The following is a 19,601-nucleotide window of genomic DNA, read 5'->3' as shown; positions in this document are numbered from 1 at the left end:
GCTTTAGTAAACGAATTTGTCGTTTAAAGAGAAATTGTTATTCGCAAAGCCTTTATTTTAGTGACCGATGTTGTGAAATTAAAATCTTGTATTTGAGACAATTCACACAAAATAAAAGATTAAAAGGATAAAGCACATAACTTATGTGCTCAGTTAGCACATATACGTCCATAAGATATCTGCTAAATATCTGTAATACACTTGTGTAAATATGCTTTTGAACTGTTCTATACAATATCTGTGCATTTAACAAACAAAACAGTGACAAAGATTTCGACTCTTTATGTGATAATGTGGGTGGCTCTTAAAAGAGCCGTTTGGGTTTGCGTGATTAAATCATTTAACCTCCGAAACCGTACAGAGTGCGACCCTGACGCTTCAGCGCATAGACGACATCCATGGCGGTGACGGTCTTTCTCTTGGCGTGTTCAGTGTAGGTGACGGCATCACGAATAACGTTCTCCAAAAACACCTTCAACACACCGCGAGTCTCCTCATAGATCAGACCGGAGATACGCTTGACACCACCACGGCGAGCGAGACGACGGATGGCGGGTTTGGTGATTCCCTGGATGTTATCACGCAAAACCTTGCGATGACGCTTAGCGCCTCCTTTACCGAGTCCTTTACCGCCTTTGCCTCTTCCTGACATGATTTCAACTTGCAAAACAGAGAGTGAGAGGAGTAGGACAGTGAAACAGGACTTTACAGTTGTCTACAGGACCTAGTGGAAACACACAGAAATGTAGACGCCCCAACCTACCGTGATATCGTCACATAACGTCTATAGAGAAAACAGAGTTGCGCCACTGAAAGTCCAATAGCTCGGCCGTCATGTGATTCATGGAGACTTCAGTTAGTTCCTGGAAGCTTATAGTGAGCCATTGAAATACATTGACTTAGAGGCAAAGAGCTGTTTTTCTTAAGACAATGCATTGATTTGCAGTATTTATATATCACACCAATATTTGTAGGTAGTATTTTTATGTAGTTCTATCAACAATGTTTTCTGACAAATAAAATAGGCCTATGGGAAGATTAGTATGGTCAGCTGCTGGTATGTGCCTTGTTGACATGTTTTACGCTGCCTCCAAACACTTTAAAGGGGTCATAGCGTGAAAATTAGATATTTTTTCATGTTTAAATGCTATAATTGGGTCCCCAGTGCTTCTATCAACCTAGAAAATGTGATAAAGATCAACCCAGTAAATTAATTTGAGTAAGCCCTTTTCTGCAAGCATGTGAAAAATCCAGTCGTTCAGATTTTGCCTGTTTTGTGAGGTAGGTAGCAAGGCGAATTATAATAATACGGCCCCTTTTATCTGCACTATCCAACCACAGCACTGCCATTTAGTGCAGAGAGAAAGAAGGAGAAAAGAAGGACTTGACAGCACAAACAACCATCACTGTGATCAGTGTTTGCATTTCATCAGCTCATTTGCATTTTAAAGGACACACCCAAAACAGCACACTTTTGCTCAGGCCTACAAATTAGCGATTTTAGCATGGTATAATAAATTATCTATATGGTATTTTGAGCTTAAACTTCACATACACAGCTCTATGGGGTCGACAGTAACTTCTGGGAACTCTTAAGAGGCTCGATGATCTGCCATTGCTTTTAAAAAAAGAGTGGGGCTGTGGTCACATGCAGCTGTACTTGTGACAGTAACGTGTTACTTTACAGCAACATATGCTGAGTGAGTGAATATTAAGTAAAATGAGTGGGGACAACGTAGTTATCAATTAACTAGTTGCTTTAAATGTACGTTTTTAATGTAAATACCCTCAATTCCTTTGTTGTAGCAAAATAAAGCATAGGGAAAATATTGAACAATTTATTAAAGGAGAATAAAATCTTAAAAACACATGCAAATCTTATAATGGAGTTTCTCTTTCGGTGGTATTGTGGTGGCTCTTAAAGAAATAGAAAGAAATAAAAAAGCTGTTTATTTACTTCGCCTCAGGCCACCTTATATGTTGGTGACCTTTTCTTGGTTCTGCAGTAACACTAATAACGTTGTTAAATAATGTTTTACATGAACATTAATCAGCCAACATACAGTTAGTTATTTTATATTATTATTTGTAATAATCACGGATTTACCATTACATAGTTTAACAATGGCATTTTTACAGTATACATATGGTAACCCAGATGGTAGTCAACCAAAATCGAATTGTTAAAGCAGGCGTTCATAGTGGCCGCTGTTCTTTCATCTCTCTGTCTACCACAAATACAAGAGGATAAGTAGTTCGCTTTATTTTATGTTTAAAGTCCCCATGAAATCATAACGGACAATATTTTGTTTAAAATATCACAGTGTTTGTTATAAACAATTTAGACGTGTGGTTCATTATTTTTATTATTATTAATGTGCCATCATAAACTGTAAAGGATAGTTGAAAATTTTGTCAACATGTACTCCATCTCATGTGGATTTAAACCGGTATGAGTTTCTTTATTCTGTTAAACACTGAGTTTGTGTTAGGTCTTTTTTGATTGACCAACACTTCATATTTTGAATTTGAAAATTATTTTTACAGTATTTATTTTCTCATCTCCCAAATTATATTTTTCAATTCTGTTTTAATATCATTAAAAAAATAAAACTGACTTCCGTTTTGGATCAGGTATTTCACATCTTGATGCCATGTTTGACATGCAGCTAGAGCAGCAATGCTCTTTCTTTCACGATAACATTCTCAATCCACTGGTGCTTGTAAAACTGAAGCATGGGTGTCTTACATCCGATTACTCTTATAAAATCTTTGTGAATGACAAGCAGAACAGAACAAACGCTAAGTGAAAGTGTATACCCTAAACAGCCCTTTGTGATGTGTAGTCCATGAAGACTTATGCAAGGCAACACTACTGGATCCTACATTCAAGACTGAGGCTGCCATCAAGAACGACATTGCTTAATCCAGCGCAGGGGTCCTTGAAACAACACTGCTACCACTAGAATCACTTCAGCCTTCAATTTCAGCAGTAGACACTATTGCAGGAGGACACGGAGATTAAGTTTTGGGAACTTCTGGACAATAAGATAAGTGAGACACAGAGTCCATAGTATCATTGCAGATGCCCCTGTTGAAGTACAGCAGTACTTGAAGACACCTTATGTAACCAGAACAAGTGACTACTGGAGTTTTGGGTAAAACACCAAACAGTATTTACACATCTGTCAATATCAGCTACATCTGTCCCATGTTAAAGACTTTTCTCCAAGGCAGAAGATCCTTTGCAAAAATAGACATTTACATTTAGGCATTTAGCTGAGACATCCTTAAACACTAAAACAACTTCTTTTACATTCCTAAATAAAAATTCATAATGACATTTATGTTGTATTTTATTGTCACATTTTCATTCTTGTCAACACATATCTATATGGTTTAAAAAGAGTGTGTAGAAACTGTTTTGAGTTAATCTCAACCATAAAATTAGGCGATAAAATAACCATTAAAATAGGAGATTACAGTCATGCGAGATCAATCAATGACCAATAAATGCTTCATGAGATTTTTCCAGGTAAGCAAATGTGGTGAGACGCATTCTTTGAATATGAAATACTTTCCTTTACTCCTGACCCTCCAGTCCCTGTAAATAAAAAAAGACATAACATAACACAATAATAATTCAAATTGTATTTAATAACAAAATCAATGACAATTGTTTCTATTCAGAGCAGATATCGTGTTGTATTAAAATCAGACATACGGCTGGAAGATTGAAACACAAATTATTATTGTTGATTATTATCATGATTGATAAGTAAGTAAAAATTAATGACGGCCCGTTCAATTATTCGAAAATAATACACACCCAACTTTTCAAATAATTCAAAGGACCGGAGTCAATTACTCCTCTTATACCACGGTTACCACAAACATTGCTCTTGTGATTATGTAAAGACATTTGACAGGTTAGGTGTGTGTTTTTCATAAAATAATCAACACAAATAGAACATTTCTCAACCAATCAGAATAAAGCATTCAACAACCATTTCGTATAATTTAAGTTAATAGAGTACAATAAAAACTTTTGAGCCATATTCTTATAGGCTATAAAAACAAAACAGTTAATGAATTATTTTATTGGACATAAATTAGCGTACAGAAAGTTTTTTCTTTTATATCATAAAAATGACTTAAAAATAAATTATTTTTATTGTTAAACAACACAACTCTATTAATTTAATTTTGTATTGAACAGGGATCATTACTGCAAATTATTGGCTTTATAATGTCAATGTACTAAGGTTAAAGAAACGATAAGAGGACATTTGGAGTGAATGTTTAACTGGTGCTGTCCCGTGAGCGGGACAATTGAGTTTAATATTTTACATAAATAAATTGTAACAAACTATATATTGTTGGAAAGGTCTAAGAATCTAGTTTTCATATTTCAAAACATTTTGGCAGCAAATAATGTAGTGACAGTAAAATGTATTAATTTATGACAAGAGTATGCAACAAACCGTTGACACTTAGTGGCCGTTGTTGGTAAAACCACAAAAAGTGTAACATAAACCTCATTTTGCGATACTTTTATGTATAAAATATATTTTATTGCATTATTTCTATTTATTACAATAAATGTAAACTGTCAACTTTATTAATATTAAATAGTATTAATATTTAAGTGAAAAAACTTCAAAGTGTCTATTTTATTTTTTTATATTAATATTATTTTATATTAAAACTATTTTATATTAATTATATATAAAAATATATTAATAAGTTCTACATCATCTTCGTACCCCCCCACACACACTCAAAAAGGCCTGCGTCAGTGAATGGGTTAATGTTTAAACCTGAAGAGAAACATGAGGTACATATGTAGACCAGGCCTGTTTTTTATACACATCCCTGAAACCTATACTGACAGACTTGTAATTTTAAATATTTGTATTAAACACATACACCGAATTGATCTTAGTTGTATCTCCTAATATATTGGCTTTCACTGTATTTTCCTGACACTGACACGTATGTCAATATGCAAATAAGCGTGCTGTTATTGTCATATTAACAATGAGCAACAGTAAGGCAGATGGACAATATGCAAAAAAAAAGAGGGAAATGAAACATAAAAATAACTTTCTAAAGAAATAAACAAATGATGTAATGTGCTGAAGAGCAGATAACCACATGCAGATACAAACAGAGACACAGCAGATTCAGGAGAGAAACACAAAGCATCTAAAGTAAGAGCAACTTACATTCTTATTCATATTAAATTATACATTTGATATGGTTGTGATTTAATGTCAATGTTTAGTTTAATATCTTATTATCAGACTGTAAAGAATTAATAAAGAGTTACTGAACAGATAAAGTGGGTGGTGAAAATGATCATGTTTAACATGCAGTGACATTTAGAAAATTATAAAACATTAAGACACATACTATACAAGCTTTGACATAATATTCTTATATCTATTTAATTATAAAAGTTCATGATTGACCAATCACAATTAAGTATAGTAGAGAATCAAGTATCTTGTCCCATTTATAATTAGAAGATGAAACTTGGTTTTGTATTTTTTGACCCTTAGAAATGGCAGAAACTCTATATTTCAGACTTCTTCTCATTGGTGAGTTTGTGTTTTTAGTTAATACAGGTATTTTGTTAAAAATGTAATACAATTTGACTCTGTTTAAGAATCAAACTCTCTCTCTCTCATTGCTCTCTGTTCATTATCTGAATGCATGCAGCACCGCTATCACTATATAGACATGAATAAGACCTGGACTGAAGCTCAGAGTTACTGCAGAGAACACTACACAGATCTGGCAACAGTCAACAACATGAATGACATGAAACAGCTGATGAGAAATGTGAATAAGAGTCTGAATGCCTGGATTGGACTGAAGAATAAAGGTGTATATGAATGGAAGTGGTCTATGGGTGATCCTGTAAACTATACAAATTGGAAAACAAACAGTGACAGATATGGTGATGGTAGTTGTGTATTTATGAGAAATGGAACATGGAGTTATAAGAAATGGGATCAGATGTCAACTTTCATTTGCTACAATGGTGAGTGCAGCTCCTTACAGCAAACCTTCACTAAACAAATGACACATCATATGTCAACTTTTCATGACAACAATAAAAATCACAGTATAGAAAGAGAAATAGCAGTTTATGTTTGACACATTCACTCTGTGAACTAAAACAAACTAGAGAGTGTTTAAGACCCACAGAATTCAGTTTATTCAGATGTTATAATTTGAGACCTTCAGAAGATTCACATCCAAACAATATGTGTACTAAGTTTTATTAAAGATATTAAACTTGATTTTTTTCCTTAAATAGAGACCAGCAAAGGATACAGCTATGAAAATACTGTAAAAACGTGGAATGAGTCTCAACGTTTCTGCAGAGAGAATCATACTGATCTGGCGAGTGTGAGGAACCAGAATGAGAATGAACAGATTCAGAAGATCATCAATGACAGTGAGAAATCTGTCTGGATCGGTCTGTTCAATGACTCATGGGAGTGGTCAGATAAGAGTGACTCTACCTTCAGACACTGGAAGTCTGGGGAACCCAGTGGTGAAGTTCATCCAGCGTGTGCAGAAGTCAAAATGAAGGATCAGGGTCAATGGAATGATGCGCGTTGCAATTACTCTGAGACTTTTGTGTGTCATGAAGGTGATTAATAAAAATCACTGTGTGTTTCATGTCAAAGCTTTCTTCATTATCACAATTAAATCAGTTTACTGATCTCATATGCAGTTTCAACTTCTTGTTTTTTGTTTGTTCAGATAAGCTGGTATTGATCAATCAGAATCTGAGCTGGTCTGATGCTTTGAGTTACTGTAGACAGAATCATGTGGATTTGGTTTCGGTTGATTCAAAGAAGATTCAGCGCTGGGTGTCAGAATTGGTTCAACAGGCCTCTACTCCTGCTGTGTGGATGGGGTTACGTCACTCCTGTAGTGTTGGCCTTTGGTTCTGGGTGAATGGAGAGATGGTTTGCTATCAGAATTGGACTCAAGGTAACAAAACAGCAGTGGACGACTGTGACCGTGAAGTAAAATCTGGAGCTGTCCAGTCTGAAGAAGATCATCGCTGGATCAGCCTTCCTCAAAGTAAACAACTCAACTTCATCTGCATCAGATATGAGTAAGGATAAAATCATACGCATCATATATAACTTGTTTTTCCTTGTTATGTTTCTGGTTTTGTTTTGTTTTTGGGCAGTGGGGCTATTTATATATTTTAAATCTAATACAGCTTGCATAATAAACACATCTTAAACAAATTTATTGTATTTGTTTGAACTCAAACTCTTTTTTAAACTTCTTTCTGTTGTGATTTAGAGCATACAGACACAATTCACTTCACAATGTATTAGCTTTTGTTTTTAAGTAACTACTGAATTATGGGAAATTATTTGTAATTACTTTTTGAGAAAAGACAAAAGTTCATCACATTTACTAATCAGAGATGTCACTTATGCTTTCTTACATGTGTGTGTTTATTAATAATATGTGGTCATATCAGAGTTATATAACATTTACTTGTATAAATTAGGAAAACAGTATGAGATTTCTAAAATCTGTTAATATCTAAAATACTAACAGATGATACCCGTGTGTTTGTTTACTGGTCTATGTTTTGTGTTTCAAAACAGTAATCATCTTGCCTGGTTACAAATGTCTGGTTAAACAAATGTCTGGTTAAACAAATGTCTGGTTCAACAAATGTCTGGTTAAACAAATGTCTGGATAAACAAATGTCTGGATAAACAAATGTCTGGTTAAACAAATGTCTGTTTAAAAATAAATATACTGTATGAGAAATAAAATAAAGGTTGTCTTGCATCCTGTATGTGTTTGACTCATGTAAAATCGTATTAGAGGATATCAGTTCAAAAGAAACCAGTGTTTACTTGACTTAACATACTTAAAGTCCTATTTTCATATTTTATTTTATTATTTGTGTATTTCCACTAACCAAACAGTTGTCTGTTATTACAGTGATATAATAGCACAAATAATAAATAGAGATTTGAGAATTGAGAAGATACATGTGAGCTCTCAGTAAAATACAGCGAATTAAAGATATTATGGATATTAGGAGATTTATATAAGGTTGAGCTGATGAATGTATTTAATAAATATATGGGTGGTTTCCCAGACAGAGACCAGTCCAAGACAGGACTAGGCCCTAGCCCAATCGGGAAACACAACTAGTTCCAACAAACATGCCTCATCAAAAACATCACCTGTGTGCATCCTGAGACAAAACAAAGTGCACTGATGTATTTAAATATATATGTCAATGCAAGTTGTTTTCAGTTTGGACAGCTCTTACATTTATTTTAGTCTAGGACTAATCTAATCCCTGTCCGGGAAACCGCCCCATAATTATTGAAATAAACAACATTTTTAATGCTGTCCACATAGTATACTGATGTTTGTGGGATGTCTATTGAAACCATGTCAGGTTTAATCTTTAACCCACCCAACAGGGCTGCACAACTTGAAAAACTAGAAACACATAAGAGCAGTCATTTCAGTCATGCACATTTGCATTATATAACATCAAGAAAATCAGACTTTATCCAACCAAGCATGCTGCACAATTCTTTGGTTTAAACTGGACCACTATGCTTTACTATGCCTGTGGCTGCCAGTGACTTCTTTTTTCGAGGCCGTTTGATGTGAAGTTCGTCACAACATGTCTGTAGCCCATCATCTGTGTGTTTCGTCATTTCAAAACATGTGTTCGGCGCGTCGAGTGATCCCCGTGCATCACGTGCCCCGCCAAAACAAGTGCCCGCTGCAGACGCGTCCAAAGGGTTTATGATAAAAGAGATGCTCACGTTTGCCAGATACTCACATAATCTCATGCGTAATCAGAGTTTACTGTTAAAGGAATAGTCTACTAATTTTCAATATTAAAATATGTTATTACCTTAACTTAGAATTGTTGATACATCCCTCCATCATCTGTGTGCTTGCACGTAAGTGCTGGAGCGCGCTGCGACGCTTCGATAGCATTTAGCTTAGCCCCATTCATTCAATGGTACCATTTAGAGATAAAGTTAGAAGTGACCAAACACATCAACGTTTTTCCTATTTAAGACGAGTAGTTATACAAGCAAGTTTGGTGGTACAAAATAAAACGTAGCGGTTTTCCAAGCGGATTTAAAAGAGGAACTATATTTTATGGCGTAATAGCACTTTTGGGAGTACTTCGACTCGCCTGAAAAGTCTGCTCCCCTTCTCACTCTCATAATGGCTGTTTCTCAATTCCAAGAACGCAAAGAACGGACTTGCGTCCTCGTGGAGATCGGTCTTGCCAGGCGACCTTGGAAGAACGAACTCGGAAGTTTTGCCGCAATGACTTCTGGGGCGTAAAGCGATTTCAGCAAGTCTGCACTCGATGCATCCTCGATATCAAGAACACATCCGGGTATTTTCATGCGTCCTCTGTCCTTGCATTCTTGAGAATTGGAATGAACTTTGACCGTTTTATTTTGTACCATCAAACTTGCTCGTATAACTACTCGTCTTAAATAGGAAAAACATTGATGTGTTTGGTCACTTCTAACTTTATCTCTAAAAGGTACCATTGAATGAATGGGGCTAAGCTAAATGCTATCGAAGCGTCGCAGCGCGCTCCAGCGCTTACGTGCACGCACACAGATGATAGAGGGATGTATCAACAATTCTTAGTTAAGGTAATAACATGTTTTAATGTTGAAAATTAGTAGACTATTCCTTTAAGTGAGTGTTTTGCGTGTATTTTATGAACGTGAGCTCTTTTATCATAAACGGTTTTGACGCGTGTGCAGCAGGCACTTATTTTGACAAAACCTGTGATGCACATGGTTCACATGACGCAACAAACACATATTTAAAAACACGAGCAACACACATGACACTCCAAACACTTATTTTGAATTTGCGTCCCTTGGATGAGCAGTCACGAGCTCCCACTGCTTATAGCACAGATCATCAAACATTACAAATTAAACCATAACAGATGATCCAGAAAACAGCGCTCAGTTAATCCACCAGTATCGCATTTTTCTGTATATGTCACTGATGGTCGCTGGTGCTGTCCGCAGTTGAAGGAAAATGTTGAATGCTCACTAAATATAGATTGACAAATAATATTTAAACATATTTAAACAATAATATTTAAATATATTTAAACAAATAATGCTGCCAACAAAGTAGCCCAAGTATGGCAGAAAAAGTTACCATAACTGGACCTGAACTGTTTTTTAATTATATTTACAGTCATATAAACACCAGCCTTGAGTGTCATGTATTTACAGATGAATGTATTGTATTTGAACAAATATAAACATCATGTTCTGACACAAGACACAAAAAACCAAAACTGAGCCAAAAGGCCAGCCTAATGCTTTCCAAATGTGATCAAACAAGTCAAAAACATTTTTGTTTTGTTTTTAGGTAAAAGTCAATGGAACTGAAGTAGAAATCTCTCAAGCTTTAAGTTCCTGAGTGTTTTATTATTTTGTATATTGTGAATAACTTGTACTGAGTTAAACTGTGTTGTGTGTAAATAAGTGTATAGAGATACACAAAGCAATGCATATATTTTATGTCTACTGTTAATGGTATTGTTTCAGATCTCATAATTGTCAGATACTTCATCGTCTCATCATCTCTGGAATCAGCACCACAACTGAGAGCAGTGTAGACAAAAAGACAAACATGTGCACACATTCATTGGACATAGAACATGAATGCAATTGAAGACTGTTTATTGAATTGTCTTTTAAAGTATAAAATAAGTATTCATTGTGCAAAGTGTGAACTTTATAGTATGTGTGTGAGTATAAAGTACACTTTTTAATAATTATTTAAAACAACTGTAAATTGGAATACAGTGAATCATTTCTGGTTGGGGGGGTCACATGCTTTCTAGTCAGCAAAGATCAATTTGTAATGCATCCAGACCTCTGAAAATCAGATCTGACCATTTGATGGCTGCAGGCCTTATATGACTATTAGAAATGACTGAATTCCAGTTTCTGTCAAAAGAAGACTGAAAATATAGTTTGAAAACATCTTGAATTCTATTAAATATATATTTACATTTTACCACTTACATACAACGCAAGTTTAAAAACTGAAAGCTCTTTAATCGAGACAGTGGGTGGCTCTTAAAAGAGCCTTTGTGGTGTTGAAAGCGTCAACAGATTTATTTGGAGCTGGTGTACTTGGTGACGGCCTTTGTTCCCTCAGACACGGCGTGTTTGGCGAGTTCACCGGGCAGCAGGAGACGCACAGCGGTCTGGATCTCTCTCGATGTGATGGTGGAGCGCTTGTTGTAGTGAGCGAGACGAGAGGACTCACCGGCGATACGCTCGAAAATATCATTGACGAAAGAGTTCATGATCCCCATGGCCTTAGAGGAAATCCCGGTATCAGGATGAACCTGCTTCAGGACTTTGTAGACGTAGATAGCATAGCTCTCCTTCCTGGACCTCTTGCGCTTCTTGCCGCCCTTTCCTGCGGCTTTAGTAACGGCCTTCTTGGATCCCTTCTTAGGTGCAGACTTCGCTGGCTCAGGCATGATCACTCAAGACGGGACAACAAAGTGTATAACGATCTGCACTGGTGAAGAAGTATTTATTCTCTGTCCATGCTAATTTTCAAGAAAACCAGGCTCACTGTGTTGATTGGGTGACTTCATTGGAATGGATTTCATTGGTGTGGCTAAGACGTAAGAGAGCCAATCAACGTCGCTTAAATTGTAGCCGCACCTACAACCTCATGTGTGAAATTAATACACCCACAGGCATTGTGGTGGTGTTGTATTTTCCCGCTCACAAAAAAGTCCCTTCAAATATAAATGTTTCTTAAAAGTAAGATCTAAATTAACAGCGAAATGCAGAATGTATAAACATTACCAAGAGCACAACTTAAAAAAAAAACTCTTTAGAGATTGATAAGGGATTTGGCCAACCATCGTTATCAATTTAGAAACTTTTAAGGAGTACGTAAGAGAATACTGGTATATACACAGAATATTTAAGACATGCATGTGACAATGCATTAGTCTGATCCTTAGAAAATATTAACCGTTATTATTAAATATATGCGTATCAAACAGCATGCGCACCGCGCAACAAGACGACCAAACAACAGATGCAAACCTTATGTAAAGATCTCGGCAAAATACAGCATTAAGTTTTTGTTCGGAACTTCCATAATTTACGTGAACACAAAACATTAACTTCATAGATTTCATCTCTTAATGTGAAAATGTGGGCGGCTCTTAAAAGAGCCGTTTGGGTTTGAGTGGAGTTCTGGCGTTTAACCTCCGAAACCGTACAGAGTGCGACCCTGACGCTTCAGAGCATAAACGACATCCATGGCGGTGACGGTCTTTCTCTTGGCGTGTTCAGTGTAGGTGACGGCGTCACGAATAACGTTCTCCAAAAACACCTTCAACACACCGCGAGTCTCCTCATAGATCAGACCGGAAATACGCTTGACACCACCACGACGAGCGAGACGACGGATGGCGGGTTTGGTGATTCCCTGGATGTTATCACGCAACACCTTGCGATGACGCTTAGCGCCTCCTTTACCGAGTCCTTTACCTCCTTTGCCTCTTCCTGACATGGTTTCAGTTTATTGAACAGTAAGAAAAACAGGGCAGTGAAACATGACTTTACATTTGCCTACAGGACCTAGTGGAAACACACAAGAAATTAAGGCGGCGCCTGTGACGCGTCACATTTAGAAGCCATGATGGTAAGAGGCATGGAAATGTGATAGCAAGGGCAGGTTTATGTATAATATTCAACAGTAAGAAAGAAATTGAAGAAATGTTGTTAGGAATAAAAAAGAAGATACAGTTATTTCACGCATCCGAATATGGCATACTAGAATAAATCATTTTCTGTTTAAAATAAGAAAAAATTACCCAGGTCAACGTATTTATTGTAATCAGCCAGAAACTAGAACATGTATTAATAAATGTAAAAATATGAAAATTAAAGGTTAAAACATGGGTGTCAATCATTCAATTTGATAAGTCTTTTGAAAGGAAATGCAGAACAAAGTAGAATGCATGGTGCCATTATAAAATGTATTTAAAAGATAGGAATAATTAATAGAATTATATATTTGTTATATATTTATGTATGTCATCTGCTCACTAGTTCTTCACACTCCAGCTTATCGATCTTGTCACATATACATCTTTTAAATTAGTTAATACCGTTTAAGAAAACTACACAAAGTACATACAGCTGTATGTGCATTATTTCAATAAACAGTAATTTAAGTGCGGGTGTTATTCATAAATGTTTCTTGCAAAATTAAATGAGCATTCATAAGTTACGGTATTTTTAACTCGAACATAAACAATGAACCCGTAAATAGCTATTTTTATTAGTGCCTAGTTTAAAATAATCTGTCTGCTCTGTAAAATGTGATGTTCAGCAAAACGTAATGCCCCCTCTCACCATTCCAAATCTTAGAAATACAACTTAAAATTGTTCACCCTTTCATTATTAAAACACGTAGAGAAATTATTTTTATAGCAACAATAGGAAATCTTTCGTTCAGTGATATTGTGATGGCTCTTAAAAGAGCCTTTGGTTTTGATGTTTATGCAAGTTTAAGCGCGTTCTCCACGAATGCGGCGGGCCAGCTGGATGTCTTTGGGCATGATGGTGACCCTCTTGGCGTGGATGGCGCACAGGTTGGTGTCCTCAAACAGACCAACCAAATAAGCTTCGCTGGACTCCTGCAGGGCCATGACGGCGGAGCTCTGGAAGCGCAGATCAGTCTTGAAGTCCTGGGCGATTTCTCTCACCAGACGCTGGAAAGGCAGCTTACGGATCAACAACTCAGTGGACTTCTGATAGCGGCGGATTTCTCTCAACGCTACGGTACCGGGCCTGTAACGATGAGGCTTCTTGACACCGCCGGTGGCTGGGGCGCTCTTACGGGCAGCTTTAGTAGCGAGCTGCTTCCTTGGCGCTTTGCCTCCGGTGGATTTTCGAGCGGTCTGCTTTGTTCTTGCCATGACTGAAATCAAAATTATTTTACGTGCGATACGATATACAGAATTGTTCTCTCCCAGCGGATTTTAAGGACTGGCCTTCCATGAGGTCAGGGGGGCGGGAATAGAGCGCAACCATGTGATTGGCTCATGGGTGACGTCTAAGTAGTCAGCTGGCCAATGACTTTGAACGTTGTTCAAACGCGCAGAGTCCGTTTGTTTCCCGCTCGATATCTTTTGTCACGTTTAACCTCACATTAGCAGTTCTTCGAGCTGATTCTTCATGCGTCATAAAAAAATATATAAATGGTTAAATACTAAATAAATTCTAAAAAAAATAAATAATAACATAAAATAGAAAACGACCATTTATATATATATATATATATATATATATATAATGTACCACCACTGTCTTTGACGTTCTCAGAATAACTGTTTGAATTGACCTCTAAGTTACAAACACTGAACACTTAAGCTACAACACTTGTATTTTGATTATTGGTTTTATAAGGTTACGTCACAGCCTAAAATAAAATAAATGTATGAAATAAAAACGTCGAAACTCAGACTTGTAGGGAAATTATTTTATTTTCTTGCTTAATAAGAAAAGATTTATAATAGCTTAAGTAACGTATAGAAACATTAAACGCACACATGTGTATATCATATACAACAAAACAGACCCAAGATTTCACACTTTTATAGTTGAAGTGGGTGGCTCTTAAAAGAGCCTTTGTTTCATTTTTGTAAAATCGGGGTTTACTTTGCTTTAGCGGGCTTCTCGGTCTTCTTTGGCAGCAACACAGCCTGAATGTTGGGCAACACACCGCCCTGAGCGATGGTCACGCGACCCAAGAGTTTGTTCAACTCCTCGTCGTTACGCACTGCCAGCTGTAAATGGCGGGGAATAATGCGAGTCTTCTTGTTGTCACGAGCGGCGTTTCCGGCCAACTCCAGGATCTCAGCAGTAAGATACTCGAGCACAGCAGCAAGATATACAGGAGCTCCAGCACCAACACGTTCTGCATAATTACCCTTGCGAAGAAGTCTGTGAACACGGCCGACGGGAAACTGAAGCCCAGCTCTGGATGAACGAGTCTTGGCCTTTGCTCTGGCTTTACCACCGGTTTTGCCTCTGCCGCTCATTTTCGATTAAGGATTCGTTAATATCTCGTAGAATGATACAAAACGTGTAAAGCAATGCACTGCTGTTCTCAGTATTTAGGCATGCTTGTCACTCGCCGATTGGTTAGAGTCTGTAGAAAGTTTAAACGAATCACTGAACTTCCCTCCATATGCCAACGCCCACCCCTTCTTTTACCTTCTCTGTCTTGTTTTTATGATGTTAAATATGTTTTATATTAAATATTAATTTACATATTTGGCAGACTTACAGTGCATTAAAGTATATTTGTATTTTAAGTATGCATGGGACACGTTTTAAAAAGGTTACATAATGTTAAAGTAAGGTTAAATAGGAAAGTTGTCATTGAATAAGTTACACACATCTTGAAACAGATCGTAGACGTAGGTGATGATCTGGTCAAAATGTGTTGCAAATTCAGCGACCAGACCATATAGCGATTTATTTAAAACTGCTGTCTGTACTGCCCAGCGAGCAAATAACATCAACGTAGTTTACGGACATATAGCAACTTCCCAAAAGGTTACTTATGTTGCTTTACATTGAAAAAAGTTGACAACACTGCGGTCAAATAAAAAAAATGCAAGCAAGTTACATTGGAACAATGCTTTTTCATGAACTGGTGGGTGGCTCTTAAAAGAGCCTTTGATTGTATAAAAATTTAAAGAGTTGATTTATTTCTTTTTGGACGCTGCCTTTTTAGGCTTAGCTGCTTTGGGCTTTGACGTCTTGGGTTTAGCAGCCTTTGCTTTCTTTGGGCTCTTCGCTGCTTTCTTAGGAGTTGCTGGCTTCTTTGCTTTCTTGGGGCTCTTTGTTGCCTTTTTAGCGGCGGTGGCGGCTGGTTTCTTCGCTGCTTTCTTGGGTGATTTCTTAGCGGCGGTCTTCTTTGCTTTAGGAGCGGCTTTCTTCGCTGGTTTTGCCTTGGTCTCTGCCTGCTTTTTGTTGAGTTTAAAAGACCCGGAAGCGCCGGTCCCTTTGGTCTGGACTAAAGTGCCTTTAGTCACCAGATTTTTTATGGCGATCTTGACGCGGGCGTTTTTCTTCTCCACGTCGTAACCACCGGCGGCGAGCGCTTTCTTCAGAGCAGCGAGAGAGACGCCGTTCCTCTCCTTGGAAGCCGAAACAGCTTTGACGATGAGGTCACCCACGCTTGGTCCCGTTTTCTTGGCTTTTGCAGCGGATTTCTTCTTGGGCGCTTTGGCCGGCGCGGCGGCAGCAGCTGGAGCGGTTTCAGCCATCTTATATTTAGCGGATCTGTATTATCACAAAGCTAACACGAGATCAGTAAATACCGAGCAGCAGAGCGTGCGGCGCTTTTATACAGCACATGAGAAGCATATAGACTCAACCGTTACAGCGCAGTGTCTGTGCGCCTACACGAGCCGTTAACGTGTGTGTTTTGTTCTCTAACTTTTACAACAAAACCAGAGATCTTAAACACGTTGGCGCAAAAAAGGACACTGTAAACACACAGCAGATGTCCAGAGCTATATATTGACACTAAAACATGCGTGGACGAAAAGGTTATTTTGGCATCTTATTTTGGCATCTCCATATAAAATCCAAGACCAACCGCTGGATAAAGCTGATTATGGTTTTCATGAGTTTTTATCGTTTAATATTTATTGAAAAGTCGAGCGCGTCTTCTGTGTTTTTAACAGACACTTTGTTAAATCGCTTGAATTAAATGAACATCACTGAATGACTTATAAAGTGTTATATAAAGTAGTTGTTTTGATCATCTTGAAGCACACGCGCCATCCAGAGACTGCCTGTATCTTTGTGTCAGCATCTATACGGTCAGAAGTTGACAAAATATAATTTTTTCCGATCTTCTGTGTATATGTTTGTTATTATCAGAGCCGGCCCTAGACCTTTGGGTGCCCTAAGCACAATTTGGTCGGGGGCCCATTTGACCGAAGTAAGGCCTAAAGAAAAGAAATGACTACCTTATAGCTATACTGTACATATTATATCTACTATGTTATTTTTTTTATTTTTATTTTAAATTATGTTTTTTAATTATTCTATGTATACTGTATGTTAATGATATTTTTTACGCTGCTGGTTCTGAGTACGTTCTTATGTGGCAACATGTAGCCTACAAAAAAAGACCTTGGGGTGGTCCCGGACAAGGATTATCTTAAAGGAACATTTCACCCATAGAAACATTAATCTTTATTGAAAGTGTGTCATATTTGTAGTCGAAATGTAACATACATTTTGAATTTGGTGTCTATTTGACCGAAAAAAGGGGTGTTTGTAGCCACACTCCCTCCACAAAGATATTGGACTTCCTTCTTTCAATGATGCAAAATGATGATTTTTACATCATTGAAAGAAGGAAGTGCAACACTGAAATCTGTATTTCTCCAGTCTCAGCGGCACATGAGAAAATTATGCATGACCATTCAAAAACATGACTGTGGTTCTAACTATACAAAGCTTTATGCAAATGGGTGAAGTGTCCCTTTAAGTCAGGGCTAGAAAACATAACCAATTTTTACAAACATGCCTTACTAAAAACATTATCTGTGTGCATTTTGAGGCAAAACAAAGGGCACTGGTGTATTTTAAGATATGTCAGTGCAAGCTTTTTTCAATTTGGACAGCTCTTAGCCTACTTTTATTTTAGTCCATGAGTAGTTTAATTTCTGTCAGGGAAACTGCCCCCTTGAGATCTTGATTTGAGTTCCATGTTTGATGTCTAACAGGAAAAATATAATACCACTGACTGAACTGAATAGCAGTGCAGTGCAACGAACACACCCTGATGAACTTGCTGAATAAAAAGACTGATAAAGTTATTTTCACTGACCATCAAAGAAACATTTTTAATTGACACCAGAGTTTAAGAGGCACAAACAACAGCCTATATATAATTTGAATGAAATAGAGTAAATAGAATAACATTTAAATAAAATATTATATAAAATAATAAATAGAACACTTAAATGTTTACATTTTTCAAATAAACAACATTAACCATAATATCTAAAACACCACAAACAAGATTAAAAGTAGCTAACATTCACTATAACAACCGCCTCACTATATATTATCTCTTACGTAAATAGCATAACAAAAGTTAATAGGCTTGTTTGATATGAGCTAAATCTGCGCATAACCAATCACCAGTGATCAGCGCGAGATGCGTTTTTCAACTTGTTCTTGAATTATGACATTCATATTTTTTATTAATTCCTTTAAACTTTTGTATTGGTGTTGGATTAGTTGTACTGTGAGCTGTTTATATTTTACACAAAAACGAATTTAGACTTAGATTACATCCCCTTTGTTGATTCTCCTTATAAACATCTTAATGTAAATGCATTTGTTGGTATTTCAGTTGCATCTATTTAATCCGCGATAAAATACGCGAACGCGATCTCTTCCATTGCTGAAGTTTGCAGTCCACAACAAAGCGAGATTCATGAAGCGTCCGGCTTGCCTACAGTTTTTTCACTCCTTACTGCAGCCGTCTGCGCTCGTCTAAATTCCAGGCAAGGCAAGCTGCATCTCAAACAAGCGTCTGACAGACAATGATCAGGTGATGAGTGACATCATAGGGTCAGTCAGGGTCAAGATTAACAGCGAACTCGCCATAATAAAGAGCTAAATAAAAACAACTGTGCTTATTATGATGCCCGATAAAGAGCGCTGTAGATCCATTTCTTTTTATTTATTTTATGTTATTTTTGATGTATAATTTTATTTCAACCACTAGCTGGCAGTGACTCTATGAGGCCCTCTGCTGGCCACGGGGCCCTTTGCAATCGCAAGGGTTGTTTAGTGGCTGGGCCGGCTCTGGTTATTATACTCAATTGGCAAGGTAAACAGGGCATAAAAGTCGCCGCGAGCATGCATTCTTAACTTAACAGTGACAGTGAGATACTGAAATGTATGTGTATATGTGTATATGTATATGTGTATATATGTATATGTATATGTATATGTGTATATGTATATATATATGTATGTGTATATGTATATATATGTATGTGTATATGTATATATGTATGTGTATACGTATATATGTATGTATATACGCATATATATATATATATATATATATATATATATATATATATATATATATATATATATATATATATATATATATATATATATATATATATATATATATATATACGTTTATATATATATACGTATATATATATACGTATATATATATACGTATATATATATATATATATATATATATATATATATATATATATATATATATATATATATATATATACATACATAAACAATTATATATATATATATATATATATATATATATATATATATATATATATATATATATATATATATATATATATATATATATATATATATATACACATATACATATAAATTCAATAAATACAAGGCCAATTGTACCATATGCTGTCGCGTTTTTTC

At 36.4% G+C, this 19,601-nt stretch overlaps 7 protein-coding genes across 7 annotated transcripts; 1 reads left to right on the top strand and 6 right to left on the bottom strand.

Annotated features, from left to right (window-relative positions):
* Positions 1-206: 206 nt before the first annotated feature.
* Positions 207-659, bottom strand: LOC129433354 (histone H4). The gene has a single exon (XM_055191949.2). The coding sequence runs from the start codon at positions 650-652 to the stop codon at positions 341-343; it is 312 nt and encodes a 103-aa protein (XP_055047924.1). The 5' UTR covers positions 653-659; the 3' UTR covers positions 207-340.
* A 4,907-nt stretch (positions 660-5,566) lies between these two features.
* LOC129433279 (C-type mannose receptor 2-like) lies at positions 5,567-7,673 on the top strand. The gene is made up of 4 exons (XM_073869086.1): positions 5,567-5,603; positions 5,672-6,053; positions 6,336-6,667; positions 6,781-7,673. Exons 1-4 carry the CDS (start codon positions 5,567-5,569, stop codon positions 7,143-7,145), a joined length of 1,116 nt encoding a protein of 371 aa, XP_073725187.1. The 3' UTR covers positions 7,146-7,673.
* A 3,420-nt stretch (positions 7,674-11,093) lies between these two features.
* Positions 11,094-11,652, bottom strand: LOC129433331 (histone H2B). The gene has a single exon (XM_055191931.2). It carries the CDS (start codon positions 11,576-11,578, stop codon positions 11,204-11,206), a length of 375 nt encoding a protein of 124 aa, XP_055047906.2. The 5' UTR covers positions 11,579-11,652; the 3' UTR covers positions 11,094-11,203.
* Positions 11,653-12,101: 449 nt separating this feature from the next.
* LOC129433355 (histone H4) lies at positions 12,102-12,635 on the bottom strand. The gene has a single exon (XM_055191950.2). It carries the CDS (start codon positions 12,631-12,633, stop codon positions 12,322-12,324), a length of 312 nt encoding a protein of 103 aa, XP_055047925.1. The 5' UTR covers positions 12,634-12,635; the 3' UTR covers positions 12,102-12,321.
* A 181-nt stretch (positions 12,636-12,816) lies between these two features.
* LOC129433305 (histone H3) lies at positions 12,817-14,084 on the bottom strand. Its single transcript, XM_055191902.2, has one exon. The coding sequence runs from the start codon at positions 14,045-14,047 to the stop codon at positions 13,637-13,639; it is 411 nt and encodes a 136-aa protein (XP_055047877.1). The 5' UTR covers positions 14,048-14,084; the 3' UTR covers positions 12,817-13,636.
* Positions 14,085-14,595: 511 nt separating this feature from the next.
* LOC129433310 (histone H2A-like) lies at positions 14,596-15,172 on the bottom strand. Its single transcript, XM_055191908.2, has one exon. The coding sequence runs from the start codon at positions 15,170-15,172 to the stop codon at positions 14,786-14,788; it is 387 nt and encodes a 128-aa protein (XP_055047883.1). The 3' UTR covers positions 14,596-14,785.
* Positions 15,173-15,844: 672 nt separating this feature from the next.
* LOC141364246 (histone H1-like) lies at positions 15,845-16,408 on the bottom strand. The gene has a single exon (XM_073868402.1). It carries the CDS (start codon positions 16,406-16,408, stop codon positions 15,845-15,847), a length of 564 nt encoding a protein of 187 aa, XP_073724503.1.
* Positions 16,409-19,601: the final 3,193 nt, after the last annotated feature.

Source organism: Misgurnus anguillicaudatus, chromosome 6 (genome assembly GCF_027580225.2).
Source record: "Misgurnus anguillicaudatus chromosome 6, ASM2758022v2, whole genome shotgun sequence".
Taxonomy (NCBI): Eukaryota; Metazoa; Chordata; class Actinopteri; order Cypriniformes; family Cobitidae; genus Misgurnus; species Misgurnus anguillicaudatus.
Note: the sequence above shows the minus strand (reverse complement) of the source record. Positions and strands in the feature narration are given on the sequence as shown.

What these genes read in the sequence shown, in the direction of transcription:
- LOC129433354 (XM_055191949.2), bottom strand. Translation starts at nt 652, where the DNA reads ATGTCAGGAAGAGGCAAAGGCGGTAAAGGACTCGGTAAAGGAGGCGCT.
- LOC129433279 (XM_073869086.1), top strand. Translation starts at nt 5,567, where the DNA reads ATGGCAGAAACTCTATATTTCAGACTTCTTCTCATTG. An exon ending in TTTCAGACTTCTTCTCATTG is followed by an intron (nt 5,604 to 5,671) that starts GTGAGTTTGTGT and finishes ACTCTGTTTAAG; the next exon opens with AATCAAACTCTCTCTCTCTC. An exon ending in TTCATTTGCTACAATGGTGA is followed by an intron (nt 6,054 to 6,335) that starts GTGCAGCTCCTT and finishes AATAGAGACCAG; the next exon opens with CAAAGGATACAGCTATGAAA.
- LOC129433331 (XM_055191931.2), bottom strand. Translation starts at nt 11,578, where the DNA reads ATGCCTGAGCCAGCGAAGTCTGCACCTAAGAAGGGATCCAAGAAGGCC.
- LOC129433355 (XM_055191950.2), bottom strand. Translation starts at nt 12,633, where the DNA reads ATGTCAGGAAGAGGCAAAGGAGGTAAAGGACTCGGTAAAGGAGGCGCT.
- LOC129433305 (XM_055191902.2), bottom strand. Translation starts at nt 14,047, where the DNA reads ATGGCAAGAACAAAGCAGACCGCTCGAAAATCCACCGGAGGCAAAGCG.
- LOC129433310 (XM_055191908.2), bottom strand. Translation starts at nt 15,172, where the DNA reads ATGAGCGGCAGAGGCAAAACCGGTGGTAAAGCCAGAGCAAAGGCCAAG.
- LOC141364246 (XM_073868402.1), bottom strand. Translation starts at nt 16,408, where the DNA reads ATGGCTGAAACCGCTCCAGCTGCTGCCGCCGCGCCGGCCAAAGCGCCC.